Source organism: Atta cephalotes (genome assembly GCF_000143395.1).
Source record: "Atta cephalotes unplaced genomic scaffold scaffold00044, whole genome shotgun sequence".
In the NCBI taxonomy this organism is placed as follows: domain Eukaryota; kingdom Metazoa; phylum Arthropoda; class Insecta; order Hymenoptera; family Formicidae; genus Atta; species Atta cephalotes.
In genome coordinates, this window is record NW_012130108.1 from 2,029,829 (window position 1) to 2,047,706 (window position 17,878).

General features: G+C 31.6%; 1 protein-coding gene across 1 annotated transcript in view; it reads right to left on the reverse strand.

The window, feature by feature from the left end:
* Positions 1-16,739, reverse strand: part of LOC105622443 (glypican-6) — a 178,455-nt gene extending 161,716 nt beyond the window's left edge. The window contains exon 1 of the mRNA XM_012203861.1: positions 16,592-16,739. Coding sequence (XP_012059251.1) covers positions 16,592-16,739 — 148 coding nt within the window. The remainder of the gene's footprint in view (positions 1-16,591) is intronic.
* Between the last annotated feature and the right edge of the window lie 1,139 nt (positions 16,740-17,878).

The following is a 17,878-nucleotide window of genomic DNA, read 5'->3' on the forward strand; positions in this document are numbered from 1 at the left end:
TCAAAAATAAATAATTCCTTGTAATGAAAAATTATTCAATAAAAACTGAATAAAAACGTAGCTTGATTATATTAAATTATTATTTAGTTATTAAAAATTGCTTTTTTAATTAAAGAATCAGTATGAAATAAGAGAATTATGAATATATTATTAAAAATCTGATTAATAAATATTCTCAGATTATCTAGAATATTGGTAATGTATTTTAAAATTTAAAACATATAATATATTATTGACTTGCAGTAAAAAATATATTTAATAAACGCTAGAAGAATTTTCACATTTTAATTCGCGAAATTTACTTTATCAGATTAATTTGATCGAACAATCTTGAGCATCAGATAAAGATCTGACTCTGTCATAAGCTTGCATTATCCAAGTATCAAATGAAATTACGAGCTTGGCTGTACATGACGTCGCAGACATGACACGATTATTTTGTGCAACTTGTCGTCAGACCATCGCCAATCTAGAGATGAATCTTATTAAAGGATCCTATCTCGCACTGTAATCAGGTTTGCATGTATATATCACAGGCAGTTTCTTCAGAAAATGCCGAATATAAATCAACAACTATAACTAACCACGAGATTACTATATCGACGTACAAAAAGCGTTGTAATCTTCATATAAGAATTATATTGAACGACATCTCATTACTGAGAGCAGCATCATATCTCGATCGGTATTTGTAAATTGCATGCCAGAAAATAATCACGATAATATTGTAACAAAATTCTCAAAAATTAAAGCTATTACAAGATAAGATACTCGCTGCAATACATGGTGAACATAAATATCCGACTTTTTTCTGGCAATGTAATTTTCGTTAGTTGTGCCGAGAAAAATCTCTTTAATTAATTTTCAATTCAAATGTTTAGCAATCAATAAAAACTCCGACAAAAAAAAATATTCTGAAATTTTTCTTCTTTTGCAAAGTACTTCAATATTATATAGTAACATTCTAATGTTTACAAAAAGAATGATTGTCTTTCACCTGATTTATACTTTCTCTCTAAATTCTTCAAAATTAAATCTCACTCTAAACAATAAAAATTGAGTCTTCTAAAAAAGAATAGCTCTTTTCAATCTTTTCAATCTTTAAGATTAAGCTTCACTCTTTAGAGTAATATTCATTCTAAAAGTTTTACAGAGTAAGTATCCTTTATTTGCGAACAATTTGGATTGATCATACAAAGTTCCCCAGATTTATATAACGATCGCGGTTTCACATATAATCTAATTAATTCGTGTTCCGAGAGACGCATTCTTGACTTTGCATTCACAATCAGTCACCGCGAGAGCATCACGATGCGACTATATAATGTAACTCCGACAAGCAACTGCGGTAATTAATCCAGCGGTAGGAATTACATGCTACTAGCAAACGAAAGGGACCGGCTACTAGCAAACGCGGGTGCAAGGCGACGTAGGTACCCGGTGTTATGCATCGCGTCCGCGAAATCTCTCAACGTTATATACGCCGTTACGCATTCGAGACACGGGTGTATCACGTATACGTACGTGTACAAAGCGGACAGTCATATAGAACATGCTACATGGAGCGAAACTCATCGCATCGAATGAAGCAAGGTGAGCTGGTTTCCAGTGTCGGCCGAGGAGAGCCCCTCCTCGCTGGTGCTGGTTATTTAAAAGTTATAACTTATAACAGCGACCATTAAGCCCGCCGCTGCTCCGACCGGCTGCATTCTGCCACGGCCTGGATATCTCTCCATGAAAAGGTTGCATTCTGCATTCCTTACCGGCGCGCGCGCACAACGACACGATCGAAAGTCTTCCCAAGAAAATGTATCCGATTGCCCATAACTTCCTGTCCGTGGCAGTCGCTCGAGCTTAAATCTCTTTTCCATTTCGAGACCGATCCTTCACCCTTCGCCTTGGTCCTCTCTCGTAATCGCGCAAAGGAAAGACGCGATTTTTTAAAGAAAGCAACTGCAGTGAACGATCGTAAATTTGCTTCTACAAAGGTTTCTTTTTTTTTGTTTTTTTTCTTTCGGAATTCATAATATCGTTTACCAGAATGAGAGCAGATAATTGAGAACGTTTTGAACTTTTACTTACTTATTTAAGCAAATTCGGTCATTTGCATTGTTATTAAATTCATAATGTTAAATTATATCCAATTTAAATTTTTTTGAGAAATTTTTAATCATTTCTATATAGATATATAGATCGTCACTGCTCTTATCCAGTATATCAGTAATAATTTGATTAAAACAATTTAAATCGAGAATAAGGATTCAATTTGACTTAAATTTAATTTATTATTTATTAATAAATGCTTACTAACATAGATAATGTTTAAACTAACAAATGGATTAATTTATGTTTTAACAACACACGAAAGTTAAAAAATGTTGTTTAACTCAAGCGATTGAGTTATAATTGCTCCTTTGATATCTAATGGAAGATTAGTGTTAAAAACTGCTATAAAATTAACTAAATTAAATATAAAAGCACATAAATATTTTAAACGATTGAACGCTCAATGATGATATTATTTATTCACTGCATATAGATAATTTATATAAAGCTTTAATGTGCATTCAATGTAGTGAGAATGACCGAATTTCATTGTTATATTGAAGCATTTAAATGGAAGTCAACTTAACTGTAATTCAATATAAAAACCTCTTCAATATAAATAAAAATTTGAAGACTATTAGCACAAATATTAGTACTTCAATGCGTACTGTTTTGGATCTTTATGTTCTCAAAGATCTCGAAAATTTTATTATAGGTATAATCTAATATAAACAGAGGCACTAATGTAAACTTACTTCGAATACCTGAGTCGTCCATTAAATTTTCTACGCATGCAGCAATTTATTATTCTTTCACTCGATGACATGTAAAAGTGTACCACAGCCAAGTGAACACTAGGGGTCCTTCAAGCTTTCGCCAAATTTTGATCATTTGTTTCCAACAACACGCTGAGCAGTATCCATTATGTCACTCGCAGGAAAGTAGACTTCACAGCATACCGCCGAAAATACTGCACAGTATTATATGAAAGAATACACATCTTTCTTTATCTTTTAGCACGAATTATTATCAAGTTTATCTTGGTAATAATTCCATAAAGAGATCTATTATATCAATAAAAAAACGTATTTAATGGCTCGATGGGAGCGAGCTGTTTAAAATCAATTCACGTTCGAGCGATTAATCGATGTACACCGCTTTCTAAGTCCGCAATCTCTAAGTATAATATTTATCTACTCTGGTACCGATAACACTATTCATAAATCAATTCCCAGAATACCGGCTCGTTAGCTATATTAGTGTATCACGTTTTTCTTTTGAAAGCGATAGCATGTCTTTGCACGATCAGATAACCGGTTTATCCTGGATTCGTGTGCGCTAAACTTTATTCGTCTACACCACAGTACATTATCATATATTATAATAATTAAACACTTTAGTAACTTAATAATTTTTATTTTCCGTAATTTACGTAATTAATCTGTTTACAAGTAATTTATTAATTTGAAAGGAATTTAAACGATACGAGAAAGACATTTTTTTATCTATTATAAATATTTATTTTCAAGTAGAGATATTAATAACCAAATAATATTAATTAACAGTACATAATTTTGGAATACCTTTATCAATGCCATTTCCCTAATCACAGCAATGTATTCAATAATATTCTAACGGTATATGGGTCATTCAAGAGATAAACCGCTGAGGGCATTGTACAAATCTGGGATATTACTGAACATTACTTAAGAGAATTGGGTATTATAATAAGCAGTATGAGATTATACACTAGGACATTATAATGGCATTATTAACATCCTAATAATAATTATTATTACTAGATATTAGTGGACATAAAAATTGGATATTTGGACATTAACGAGCATTATTATATAATAGACATTGGTGTACACATTTTGATCAATTGAGGAGTTTACTCCTTGTGATCATCTTTATAATATTGTAATTCGTAAGAATAAAGAGAGTTGATTTTGTACTTCCTTCTGCATTGCAAAAGAAATAAGTATATATCAAGAATAAACTCAACTGGAGAGATAATAAAGAAACAAAGCATATCTAGGAAGAATGGATCTACGAGTTACAATATTCGCTCACAGAAACGCAACAAAAAAATGCCGACGCGATTTCAAGAAATTCAACAGCGCCGTCGATCGATAAATATTTTAATCCGAGAGTACCTGTTCACCCTCTCGAAAGCGCAAAGAAACCCGAGGGATGATTAAAGTAAAGGAGATTCATCGACTTTAACGCACTGAAACAGACGCAGACCGTTGCAGGAAATATAACGAGTAAGCCTGTTTCATTATACCACCGTCCGACAGGAAAAAACTGGCAAAAGAAGAGGAAGAGAAGGAGAAGGAGGAGTAGATAGACCTGAGGGTGGCCGAGGGTAAAAATATCACGGAAGACCAACTTGTGATCGGGGATATACCTGATCGAGACTAACGGCAAAAAAAAAGAGAAGGAAAACGTTACAATGACCAGGGATGATATTATTTGTTGAGTCATCTGGCACGCGTCTCTCTCTCGAAAGGAAAAACGATACTTATCTAATGTTAAAAAAGAAGAAAAGTGAGTATATCGGTATCCATATGCTATTGTTTTACATATCATAACTGGGGTTTCTCTTCGATTTCATTTTTTCACATTCTCGCACGTTTAGTCAATGTCGGTTCATTTTCTTTCAACCGACAGAACAAGAAAGACAAGAGCTATGAGAAAAATCGGAAAAAGCCTAATAGCTATGCGTTTATCCGGAAATAACTGAATGAATATATCTAAGGGTTCGTTCAGGTTCATTCTTTTAAAAGATACCGTAGACAACAGAATAAATTGGACGATTCATACGAGCGAAATGACCGAGCAATGACAGTACTTTTCTTTTGAAAAACTTTATATCGAATGCATAGCTTTGTCAAAAAGAATTTTGAATACAAGAGAGACTGTAAAAAAAATAGATAAAGCTGGAGAAATTTCTTTACAAGGAACTACGTGCAAAGTACGTCTAATTTTTTCTAATATTATTAAATAGTTAATAAATGTGAATTTATGAAAATTTTATTGAATTAATCATTCATGAATAAATAAAATAAAATATAAACTACGATTTTTAATCTCACACTGAGAGAAAAATGTCAAAGTATTGCAAAGCAACTGTTACTTACGAAATTTGATTGTGATGACGAAATATACATTTTTGTAAAATATTGAGTCGGGAAAAAAGTTTCTTCGTATTTGTTAATTCAAAATTGTATATATAATAGCTTTGTCAAAAATGAAATTTAAATTTTAAAAAAGGATTTTAAAGCTTGTAATCTCTACTTTTGAAAGGTTACTATATTTTTTAAGTTTCTGTGAGTTTGATAATTTTTATATTTAAAAAATCAAGAGCTGAAAAACTTTCTTTTCACTTTGAGGGTCTCTTACGTACCCAAAAAAACTTACAAAAATTTTCGACTACCTGTGTCCGTGAAAGTTTAAAGCTTTTCCTACAAAATCTTAAAAAATATTCCTATGATTTTTTATTCCTGAGTTATTCGCGAATTAAATAAAGGAGCATTCTTTGATTGTTTATAATTCTGATAAAAATTATCATATCACAATTTAAAAAAGATTCTTAAAACTGAAACTTTGTTCTAGCGAATAATATAATTGTAACGAAAATTTCGCAACAAATGAAAAACTTTTGCAAAAAAATTTTTTTAAATACGAAGAAACTTTTTCCTCGACCCAATATATCTTATTTCTGTGAAAAATATAAATATATCTCATTAATTGCAAAAAAAAAATAGATGGCTTATTTGCTAGAAATAAAATTTTATTTCGCCCGTATTTAAATAAATATTTATTTCAGCGAAATAAATATATTTTTCGGCAAATAAATTTTTAGGCATCTTTTTTTCAGAGCAACCATTTGATGATTAATTATTGTTTCGACATTATCATGCGGAAGGTGTTACGAAATATAATTAATCAAACCTTCGTTTCTTTTATATAATGTATTCAGTTAGATTTTTCTCAACGATTCATGTTAATTATTATTGCACAGTATACGCCTATTTCTGCAAAGAGGGAACTTAATTTTTATTACATTCGTCGCAAAAGAAAAATTGATTTCTTCCGGAAGCAAGACCTTGGGAAAAAATCTGTCAAGTCGTAAAAGCTTCCGACATTCTCGCTCGTTTCTGTGGACCACCGGACGTGCGACGTATTAACTGCATGTCAAACACGGTTTTTACGATCACGTTAATGCGTCGCTTTGCATTTAGCATGGGGGTACGAATATCATCGGACCAGGGTTTCGAAAATGAAGGTTAAACAGAAATAATGATTGCTTCGTATTAGTTTTAATGATTGTCGTGCTGTAATATGTGTCCGGTCGCATTAACATATTTGGAAATCTTCAACCGGAAGTCTCGCAGAAAAATTTTGTCCGATTACAACTTTTTTTATCCGATTACAACAGAAAAAATGTATAGCATGATCAATGGAATTATAAATATTGTTAATCAGCCAAAGATAATCAATGTAAAAATGAGTAAATATAATTTATATACAAATATAAATAAATACACACAACGTGCAATAAAAAAATATTTATAAAAAATTATATATAGAATTTTTTAAATAGATTTATGATATTATCTTTACTAAATTAAAAATAAACTATGTTTCTTTTTTAATAGAGGCTTTGTATCATTAATATAATCCGATCAAAAACGAGACAATAAGAATATTGTGTGTTTATTAAAAAAAATATTTATACTAAAGTACACTTGAGTATGAATATTTCTACAAAGAAATTGCTTGAAGTTATTTTTTTTGAAGTTATTTACGAAATTATTTCTACCAATAATTATCTTTAACGGAATGAACTACGAGCGTGTCAATAAAAAAGGAGTAAAGCACGATGTTAATAGAATACTAATTGTCAAACACAAGCTTGCCACTATCTAAAGTATTAATTATCAACCACCCGTAGTTCGCGAATAATAAGCCATAGAATGAGGGATAAGGGGAGAAAAAGGAGAGAAAAGCAAGCGCGTTAATTATCCTGCATAGCTACGCTTTAATATACCAAACCCCAAGTATTCGCGCAAACAGTGCCGTAACTGTAATTTTTATAATAGCCCAGTATATGCACGATTTTATATGCACAAAATAATAGGTTTATGTGTACAGAGCATTTTCTAACTATTATGTTTATAAACTCAACGTAGTTTTTGTATCAATTTAAAACAATCTATTGAATTTAAATTTATTATATAGTTCCAGTCTTTTTATTAATTATCTGAATTTCGACGAAGCTTAAAATTTCCCGTGTATTATTAATAATGTTATTTTTTACAAATATTTGTATATAAAGTGTTTTTTATATGTATAATAAATATAACTATTACGTTTATTACATTTAAAGGCAATGATTTTCTGTATCAATTTAAAGCGATCTATTAAATTTAAATTTATATTAATCCAAGTTTTTTTTTATTTAAATTAATCTACATTTAATCTAAATTTTAATAAAATCTCTAATTTTTCCTGTAAATTGTACATTATCGATTATGTTAATCACGCGATATTACTGAACTTTATATTTTATATTAAACTGATTATTTTATCGTCAGATAATAAGACTGTATACGTTCCTGAAGTATTAATGTGACACAAGGACGCGTGTACCCGCACGTGTGGTACAGTTGTCGCGATAAAACATAAAACAGGACGCCTTGGCGCTTTTTTCCTTCCCCAGATTGTCTCCGCGTCTCGCCCTCTCGGCTGCTTTTTCGCCCTCGCGAATCCAACAAAACCCAACGCTGCTTTTGCTTTCATCTCACCGATAAACGCGCCCGTATCTGTGTAACGCAGTTAGAATGATAACGAAGATAAATCACTCGGAACGGTGGTTCCTCTTCACAGTAGCGAATTTGAGAAGGTGCGGCGAGCATAGAATAAATTAATTGCATTTACAAAGTTAGCATATTAATAATGTAAATCAAATATATTTGGCCGTCATAAACCTCTTAATGTTCGCTACGTGGACGTGCTTCTTATAATCAACGCATTAATGTTTGGATATTAAATGTACCATGAGATTACTTACGCTGAGAAAAAAATATTCAAAAATTTATTTGTGAAATTTTTATTTTTATTTATTTCAATTATATAAATCTTTATTTGAATATGGCAAAATAAAATTTTATTCCTAGCAAATAAACCATCTATTTTTGTACAATTAATATACGTATTTTGTTATCACGGTTAAATTATTTTATAACCAATAAATATCGAAGAAAAACATAATATATAAGATTTGATTGTAAATATTTCAATTTTTCTTCTCACTATTGGCTAAACTTCCCGATTTAAACGATTCGAAACCGCACTGTAAATGAATGAAATAAGTATCTTCATATGATTTAATTTTACGTATAAACATAATACTATATTACACATTTAAATATGTAAATCCATTTTTTTATACAGTACTGTATTATTTTTATGATAAACTAAAAAATATATATAAAGGCATTTTTATTACACTGAGGAAAAAGTCGAAATATTTAAAAGCAAATATTACTTGTGATCTTATCTTCGATATTAACATTAGTTATTAAAAAATGTGGCTGTGGATGTGGAATACATCTCTCATTTTTCTTATTTAAAAATAAAATAGATGGTTCATTTGCTAAAGATAAAAATCTATTTCGCATTTTTTTAAATAAGAGATTTATTTTAAAATAAATCTTATATTCACAAATAATTTCTAAAGTATTTTTTCTCAGTGCACAATAATCAATTAATATGTTAAAATTAATATGTTAAATTAAATATCTGCACGCAACTGTAAAAATATTTCTTGTCTACAACTGATAAATATAGGCTTTCCCGATTTTTCAAACAGTTTCGAAACCACATGATTGCTTAATAATTACGTAACACGTAACTAATATATAAAACTAAATACGATCTCCATGCACACGCAATCATAAAAATATTTTCGCTTGCCTACGCAGGACTGATATCACGCAGTGTACAGTAATGCTGGCTATGCGTAAACGCCGCTTATCTTCCGCTCGTGCGAACAGATACGCTGGCATTCTCTCGGGACTGATAAACGTGTTTGATTGCGACACAGATAGCGGAGTCGCGGATTTCGCGAGTAACGCGACGCGAATACCTGCGTCTTTGCAAATACAGAGATTTTCCACTGTGCACCGCCGGTAAACGAGCGAGTACATACATAAAAGCCGAACGGCTTGTCATTGGCCGCAGCCATTAACACCTCACCGCGAGTTCTAAAGGTCCATAAATTAAAACGAATTCGCCGTACACAAAACGTGCTAATGAAGCCGCGAGAGGGATGTACGAAGTTAACACTATTGTTTTGTTTTTTTCTACTGCCTGTCCCGCAGACGATCAACGTGTTAAACGCAGCGGAAAATGATCTTGCTATTCACCGACGTTGAATATCTTAGAAAGATTTCATTTAATATTAAGATATTAAACAGGAACTTTGTATTCGCACAGAGTTCCAAAAGTAAATTTTTTAACACATTTTATGATATTTTAAATGAAAAATTATATCACAAGTTTCAAAAAAAATAATTTATCTACTAGTCTATTAATTAAATTGTTATTTGGATAGAAAAAAGTGTTGATTATGTAAAGATAAAAAAATGTGAGTCAATATTGGTACGATAAATAACAAGAGACTGTTCTTCAGATAATTCCAAGTGGCCTTTACTTTGGCAGAGAATCTTAATCTGTGATTCAATAACCGAGAATGTTCAAGTAACTAACAAGCAATTACGCACCATTGTCGCGAAAGAACCTGAGATACGTTGAGAGAAAATCATACATCAACGAGCACAAGGAAACGTAATTCATGGCCGCGGCATCGTCGATTTTTAACGCAAGAATGTCCTTTGGAATTTTATTCGTTTCTCCTGACCGTTCGGACTCCATTGGAGAAGTTCTCTCCACCCCTAAACGAACAAAGAGCATAATTCATCGGCCATAAATCCACTGGCGGTCACGTCGCGGTCCTCGCAAATCAGCTCGCCGAAGTTCGCGAAATAAATTGCGATTCCACGCGGATTGCTGGAATTTATGATTATGACGTTCTATACACGCTGGTGCTTCTCTTACCCTTCAATCCATTCTCGTCTCAACGATATTTATTTTGCATGATAAAAAACAGACAAAAGTTAACGTTTTTTTTTTTATTGTAATTCTCCAATAGAGCGAATGATGTGGATACTATATATGAAGAAAAAAATTTATCTAAATTTTTCAATCTTATCATTTAAATTTTTTCAACAAGAAACTTCACTATTTATATATAGCGAAATATTTACGAGATATGGATAAAAAAAACTAAAATTATGGAACTAAAAATATGGATAATAAAAATACTAAGATACTAAAATTTTACAATATAATTAATGTGATTTGTTATCCAAAACTTGAAATAAGAAAAACTTGCAAATTATTACTAAAAAGTGTAAAAAAAAAACATTCGGAAGATTTTATGCAAATTGAAAAAAAGATTGCGACTCTCTCGTGATCGCAAAAATTGTAGATGATCCAATTGTAGAGAAAACTTTAATCATTATGTGGTGGGATGTAAATAAGTTGAAAGAGCATAAGCTTTGAGACAGTTGTCGGTGGTAAATCCTGAAAATGTGGACTAGAGTGAAAAGTAAAGTTGATAAAAGAAAAAGCTTCACTAATGGCGCATCTTCCATTCTGCTTGATTTTGTTGCAGCTTTTATGTCCTAACGCTCTTCGTCCCCTACACAATACATTTCCTCCCCTTTAAAGTAATTTGTTCTTCTCCCCCCTGAAAGCGCTGTATTTTAAATCGCCGAGAATTCAAGATTTTCGAATATTAACGAACCGAGAGAGCTAATTAGCATCGTTCTGAATTTAAAGATATAATATAATATCATAAGCAGAGAAAACCAATATTTTGCTCAGGTTTTAAATTTTGCTGAATCTGAAAATAATTTGAACTATCAAAATAATTATATTAGAAACTAAAAAAATAATGCTGTCAAACAATACTGTCAAAAATTTTGATATTTTAGCAACCAATTAGAGTTTCTATAAATAACAAAATTATTTTCAGATCTAAAACCAACAAAATTTTAGATTTTTCAACAAATTCATTCTTTCAATATACAATTATAAGACACAACTTTTAAACAGATTTTCAAATATTAAATTATTTCTATATAAATTATTTCACAACTAAATTTAGCGATATTTAAATTTAATTTTTTATTTTTCACTTATCTTGCATAATTTGATATTGCAAAATTCTTTTATTTCAATATAACATGTGAACGTAACGTGTGGAATAATTCTTAAAGAGATCCACGTCATTTTCGTCAAAATTCGTAAAGTTTAAAAGCAGCGAAGTCCTTTTTCGTTATGAGAATATTATAAGAAAATAATTTCGAAGATCTTCCTCCTCGTTTCATTATAGATCCATCTTTTTATAGATCGAGTTTAAAGTCCTCCATTGAAAAAATTTTCCAATGGCTCAACAACTGGCACTCGATAATTGCCGATTTCGAAAAAAAAATGAGGGGTGCTGCATCAAAGATAACGTTCAATGGTCTACGTATGCCGTAATTACTGACCGGCCAGCCAATAGAAGCCTATCATTATCTATCTAATGTCTATCCTTCCTATTCAATGACGCACGATATATGCGCTCCCTAGTAAACTTCCTACGATTGAATTGCGTTTGTAAGGCGTGATCGCAATCATCGATCGCGAAACTCGACGTACAAGCAATAGGATGTGAATATTTTTTTTAAATGCTTAAATGTCGTGAAACTTAATACTGATATAATACTGATATAATTCGGTGTATCTGGACAACACGATAATTCAATAATTATGTATACACTGAAAAAATTTTAATACACGTTTCTTTGAATAGTATTGATTATAAACATTTACTTATAGTAAATAAATATTTACTCAATAAAAAATGAGTTAAATCAAATTAATAGTTAAAATATGTAAATTTTCTAACTCGAGATTTCTAAGCAAAAATTAATAATTAGAAAGATCAAAAAATACGAGCAACATTTATTGGATGTTTAAAAATAAACTAGTTTATTATTTTTAATGTATATTGTAATAAAGTAGTTTATTTTTAAACATCTAATAAATATTGCTCATGTTTTCTTACTTTTCTAATTATTTAATTTTTTCAAATTAATAGTTCTTGTAGCAAATAAACATATTTAGTAAATATTTACTTAAAAATATTCAAACAAATATTTATTAAAATTTAGTTTGTTTTTCAATATATATATAGCCTTCAATCTCCTAATTGAAACATAAGGTTTTGAACCCAATAACTGATCTATTATTCTCATCATTGTCGAAAAATGCAATTTAATAATTTTCGCTAAAGATTTATTATCGAAAAGAGTCGAATTAATCTTGTGAAATATTTTAAGATCAGATGGCTATAATTGTACACAATTTATAGTTTCCTGTTAGGCTCTCTCCATCCAGTCGGTATATTACAATTTATTCAGATTATTATAATTAGAAAATTTATATAGAAAATCGGAATTCGATACTTCCATATGAGTTATCGACACAAAATTTGTGCGGATAGGGAAAGAAAAAGAAATTAAAATAATTCGGCGTTCATCTTGCGATCGGCCAATCGCATTCGGCGAGGATTTCAGTCATCGAAAAGCCAAACCCATTTGATATGACAGACGAACATTCAGCCGCTCGTTCCAGTGAATAAATTCAACTTTGATATCCCAATCATCACGCGTCGACCTCGTAATTAAAATCGAATTTTCGGGACGAATCGAGGAAGAATTGGAATCAATTTCGCTCCGGTCAGCGAAAGAGAAAGAGCGAGCCTCATCAGAAAACTCCCTCGTGTTCGCGCAAACCGGATTCTGAGAAGTCTTAAAAGCAGTCGCCGACTCTCTTTTTTTCTTCCCCTTTACGATGCACGGCTGCTCTACGTATCGCCACGGTTATTTTTGCGGGATAACGAATTGCAGGGGCGCGTCGTGTATCACATTACGAGCAGCTCTCAATTTCCACGGTTAGCGCGACACCCATTTTTATCGCCCCGCGCTACGCGATAAAGAAAGTCTACAGCGATAAAGAAATTCGCGAGAAATAATATATTTTCTATATAAAGGTTTCGCTTGATTTCAGAGCGTTTTTTAGAAACTTCTCCGATATCTTGTCGAGACGACCGCTTTAACCCGAGAATAGTCATCTGAGCTGTTTTTATATTCCAGCGGCAATAAAATTTAAATTGTTGTAAAATGCTAGATTAGCATTAAAATGTTATTACTTAATATATTTTAATTCCTTTTTAATAACTCTTTTTTACGAAAGTCGAAAGTTCCAAATTCATATTTTGACTGAAGTATTAACATTTTTGGCAATAAATAATTATTTATAAAAGATTTTTCAGATGTTTATTATAATTTCACTATTAAAATGAATCAATCTGATTATTAATTTCAGCTTCAGTTTACTCGTTTTAAAATCCGTTTTTATCGAAAATAAGATTATTTCTATTAATTGATTTATTCTCTAATTTTAATTTATAATCAAATTATATTATTCTTTACGAATCTAAATAAATGTGCATTCCATCGAAAATCCGTAATAAGAAATTATATTAATTAATCTTTGTTTTTTAAATACTGTTATATTCAGCTATTTAATGTACTTATTTCGTATACTGATTTCTATTTACTTTTTTTAGAAAATTATAAATAAATTTAATATCCATATAATGTTCTTAAAAACTAAATAAATCAAACAATCGGAAAATCAATCAATCATAAAAAGATAAGACTTTCTGATCTTGCATTTGGCTTTATGTTCCTTTAATAATTAGCAATGACAATCAATAACATCCAACTGTTGTTATAATAATAGTGATTTTTCATTGGGGTATAAAAACCCCAGATAACCGTTTACTTAAAAAAAGAATCAAGTGACTATTCCCGTAATTCATTAATTCAAACTATTTAAAACTCGCAATCGACCTATGAATTCAAAAATCTAAGATTGACACATCTCGTTAATAATTCTATTATAAAACTAGATCAAAATTGCGATCGCCGATAATAAGATAGTGTGACCTAATAACGTAAGATCTACATCGATAAATCAGGTTTGAATCGATCAAAGTGTAAGAACGTCTGCATCCGAACTCATCCGAAAAGTTTAATATGCGCTTAATATATAAAATACGATCTCATCTTTCAGAGAGTGAATTAAGACTGACGTGAATTCGTTAACTGCGGATATCAAGAGTTCGTCGTTTTACGAGCTCCGACCATAAGGAGCATCGCTAAACGAATCAGTCCCCTAAATGCATCTTTCATTCACATCCTGTACATTAAGCTAAATACGGCTGTGCAGTTTCTATGCGAAGATCGGGATCGAATGAGATCTTTTGCTATCAGAAATTCTAACTAACGGAAATTCCACTTTTTGTAAACAATAAATTCTTCTCTTCCTCGCCTCTTTTGATCTGATTTCTGACTCTTACAGAAATTTAATATTAGACAATTTAATACTGAAATATAATGATTAATTATTATACTTATTTTGAGTATTTAAAATCCCGTATAACATAGATTATTCCAGCAATATTTTAACAACCAGCAATATTTTAACATTATAACGTTCCAGCAATATAGCGATAACGTTGGCCGAGTTCATTAGAATGTGCAGTTTGTAACTGTTGGAAGTTTTCTTCGCTGAGATAGACTGTTCTTCTGGATTTAAAAGTATAATCCAATTAGCACAAAGAAAACTTCCAATACTGTTAAATATCAAAGGAGCATTGTCAATTCAATCTCTCGAGTTAAATAATATTTTGTTATTTTTTACTTATTTTTAACTTCCATGTGTGCCAAAGTCAATCCATTTCTATGGTTAGTTTCAAAAGCAACGTCCATTAACGTATACATTTAGTAAATAATAATAAAATAAATTTGAGTCAAATTTATTGCATTTTTTTGAGTTAAATTATTTAACTGGACTTGTTTTAATTAAATTTACGACATATTAAGCAGAAATAGTGGCGACTCATAGAAATGATTAAAAAGGACTCAAATTGGGTATAATTTCACATTATAAATTAAACAGTAAACAGTTGTAAAATAAACATTTTGCTGAAAGTGACTATTGTAAACATTGTTCCAAACTTCTGTACTGTATGGAATGCGAGAGAGCTTTTGATATTCAAAATAAGTGATTAATATGTAATTAGATCAGTGGATTGTTACTCAATGCTTTAACCGAAGGTCGACTTGACGTTGTAAAATAATGATTATTTATTTTGAGTGTTAAACACTATTCATTGCTTTTAAAAAGTATTTGTATGCTAATCTACAATACTTTTTGCTTCCTACTTTTTGCTTTATCGTACTTTTTACCTCTTATCTTGCTTCTTCGTTTTCTGTCGTCCGAGATAAAAGTTGATAAAGAAATAAGAAACATTTGCCGACAAAACAGCCGTAAAGAGAGAAAAGAATAAGAGGTAAAAAGCAAGAAACAGAAAAAGAGCATATTGTAAATTAAACTCAAAGGTACTGAATAACAATTATTGTAGATAAAATGTCTTCTTTATGACTTCTCTTGAATCCTTATAAGAAGAAAAAAAGAAATAAAAAGCAAGAAATAAGAAGCAAAAAGTACTTATTGCAAATTAGACTTAAAAGCGCTGAACAATTGTTGTAGATGAAATGTAAGAGGATGTCCTCTGGACGTCTTTACAACTTTCCTAGAAGAAGCTGCTTCGTGTAAAAATGCTTTTAATTACTTATTTTGAATATAGAAAGCACTACTGTTTATTTTTAATAAACTCAAAATAATAATTAAAAGCACCATTGTTGAGTGCTATTAATACTCAAAATAAATTAATCACTACCTTCCAGTATTAAATTCCTACCATAATTACTATAATTAGAACTACAGTTACTGAATAAAAATATTTATTTTATTTACCATTTATCCCTTGATGTTTTTATTTTTATCCTTTATGTCTTACCATATTAATTTCAAGCACATTTGTTTCATGTTTGAGAGAACTATCACATATATGATTAATTATTATTAACATTATAATACTTAATTATAAAAATGAAGTCCTAAACTATAATTATTTAACCATGCAATTAAAATTACAAATGCTAAACATTTTTCTCAGAATTAGAAAAAAATAGTAAGTTATATCCAAGTTAAAGTTAAGCCTACGTTTGTAGAACCGGGTCTAAGGATAATCAATATATTATTTGCTTTAATAGGAAAGAAACGCACCGCACTTGATGCAACGCAGGATACAAATACAAGATTACGCGGAGAATGTAAATGTATTTTTTATTATTGCACTCCGAACCGGTGCAATAAATTGAAGTGAAACAAATGTACATTTGTTTCACTTCAACTTATTACACCGGTGTGTCCTGGTTCAGAAAATGCAGCGATAAAAAACAGACTGCATGATTTTCATAAGAAAAAAATGCTGAAAAATACTAACATGAAATCGCCTCCTTCGGGATGTCGCTGAGCGGGAAGCCCTGTGCCTCGAAAATCGGCCTGACACTGTCGCACTTGAGCCCGGCGGCGTTCACCGTCGTCGCGACGATGATCGTCCACGCGACGGCGACAATCCACAGAATCGTCATGGTACTCGTCATTCTCGCGGCGACGCGACGTCCTCCTCCTGCCTGCTCCTGCGCGCGGAAACGAAATCTGCGAGCGGGATAGATGAATGTAAACGAGAAGCGGAGAAAGACGGAGACGGAGAAACACACGCTATGATCTAGACACTGCAATTCGCGACGACAACGTGCTGTCGTTGCCGGCAGCGGGATGGACGCGACGACACTGACGCGGTTCTTGCATTCGCGAACGCGTTTCCTGAGTTTCCCCTCGCAATCGCGTTTTCGGCACGACAGACCGGCGGGTATTCCTCGTGGCACCGACGATGAATGAATAACGGATCGTATCGTGAGACACTCCGGGAAAAACACCGACTTCTCCCTCAGTCGGCGCGAGACGCACTGACTGTAGCACTGTAGCGTGGAAGTGGAAAACCGGTGGAACGAAATGTGCACCGCGCCGAGAAGCGAAGCGCCGACCAACGAATGAAGCACTGGGCGCGCATGCGCGAGACGGTAACAGGTTTGAAACGGCCAGTGCGGCCAACGGGCGAAAAGTGCCTTGTGAATGCCAACCGAATGACAAAAAAGTGATTGAATTATGTGCCGATAATATCGCACGGTTATCGTCTGTCCATAAAATCAAATAAAACACGCTTGATAATATCGTTATCTGTTAAAATTTTTTTAAAAATAGAAATGTATAATTGCGTTACATTCACAAACTGTGGATCAGAAATATTCATCTTACATGCGCGTGATGTTTATTTCACTTATGTTCATTTTCGCTAATGTAGATTAATTTTAATCTCGGTTCAATTTACTCTTCGTCTTTTTCTAGTTCTAAAGAGAGTTAGAAAAAGAGGAAGAGTAAGTTAAACCGAGATTAAAGTCAATCTACATTGATGGAAACGGACATTAATGCCCATTTTTCTAATTTAAAAAAAAACAGAATAACCCAACAAACGAGAATGGATTAAAATGGATTGAAATTTTTTTTCTACCCAAATGCATATTTTAAATCCTTTTTTTTGGATTTAATTGAATTCAATTGGATTCAATTAGATGCAATTGAATTGAAAAACTGCATTTCCTATTCAAAATTTTGAATTGAATAGTATTCACAATTGTGTTATTATGCATAGAAAAAGCTAATATTATTT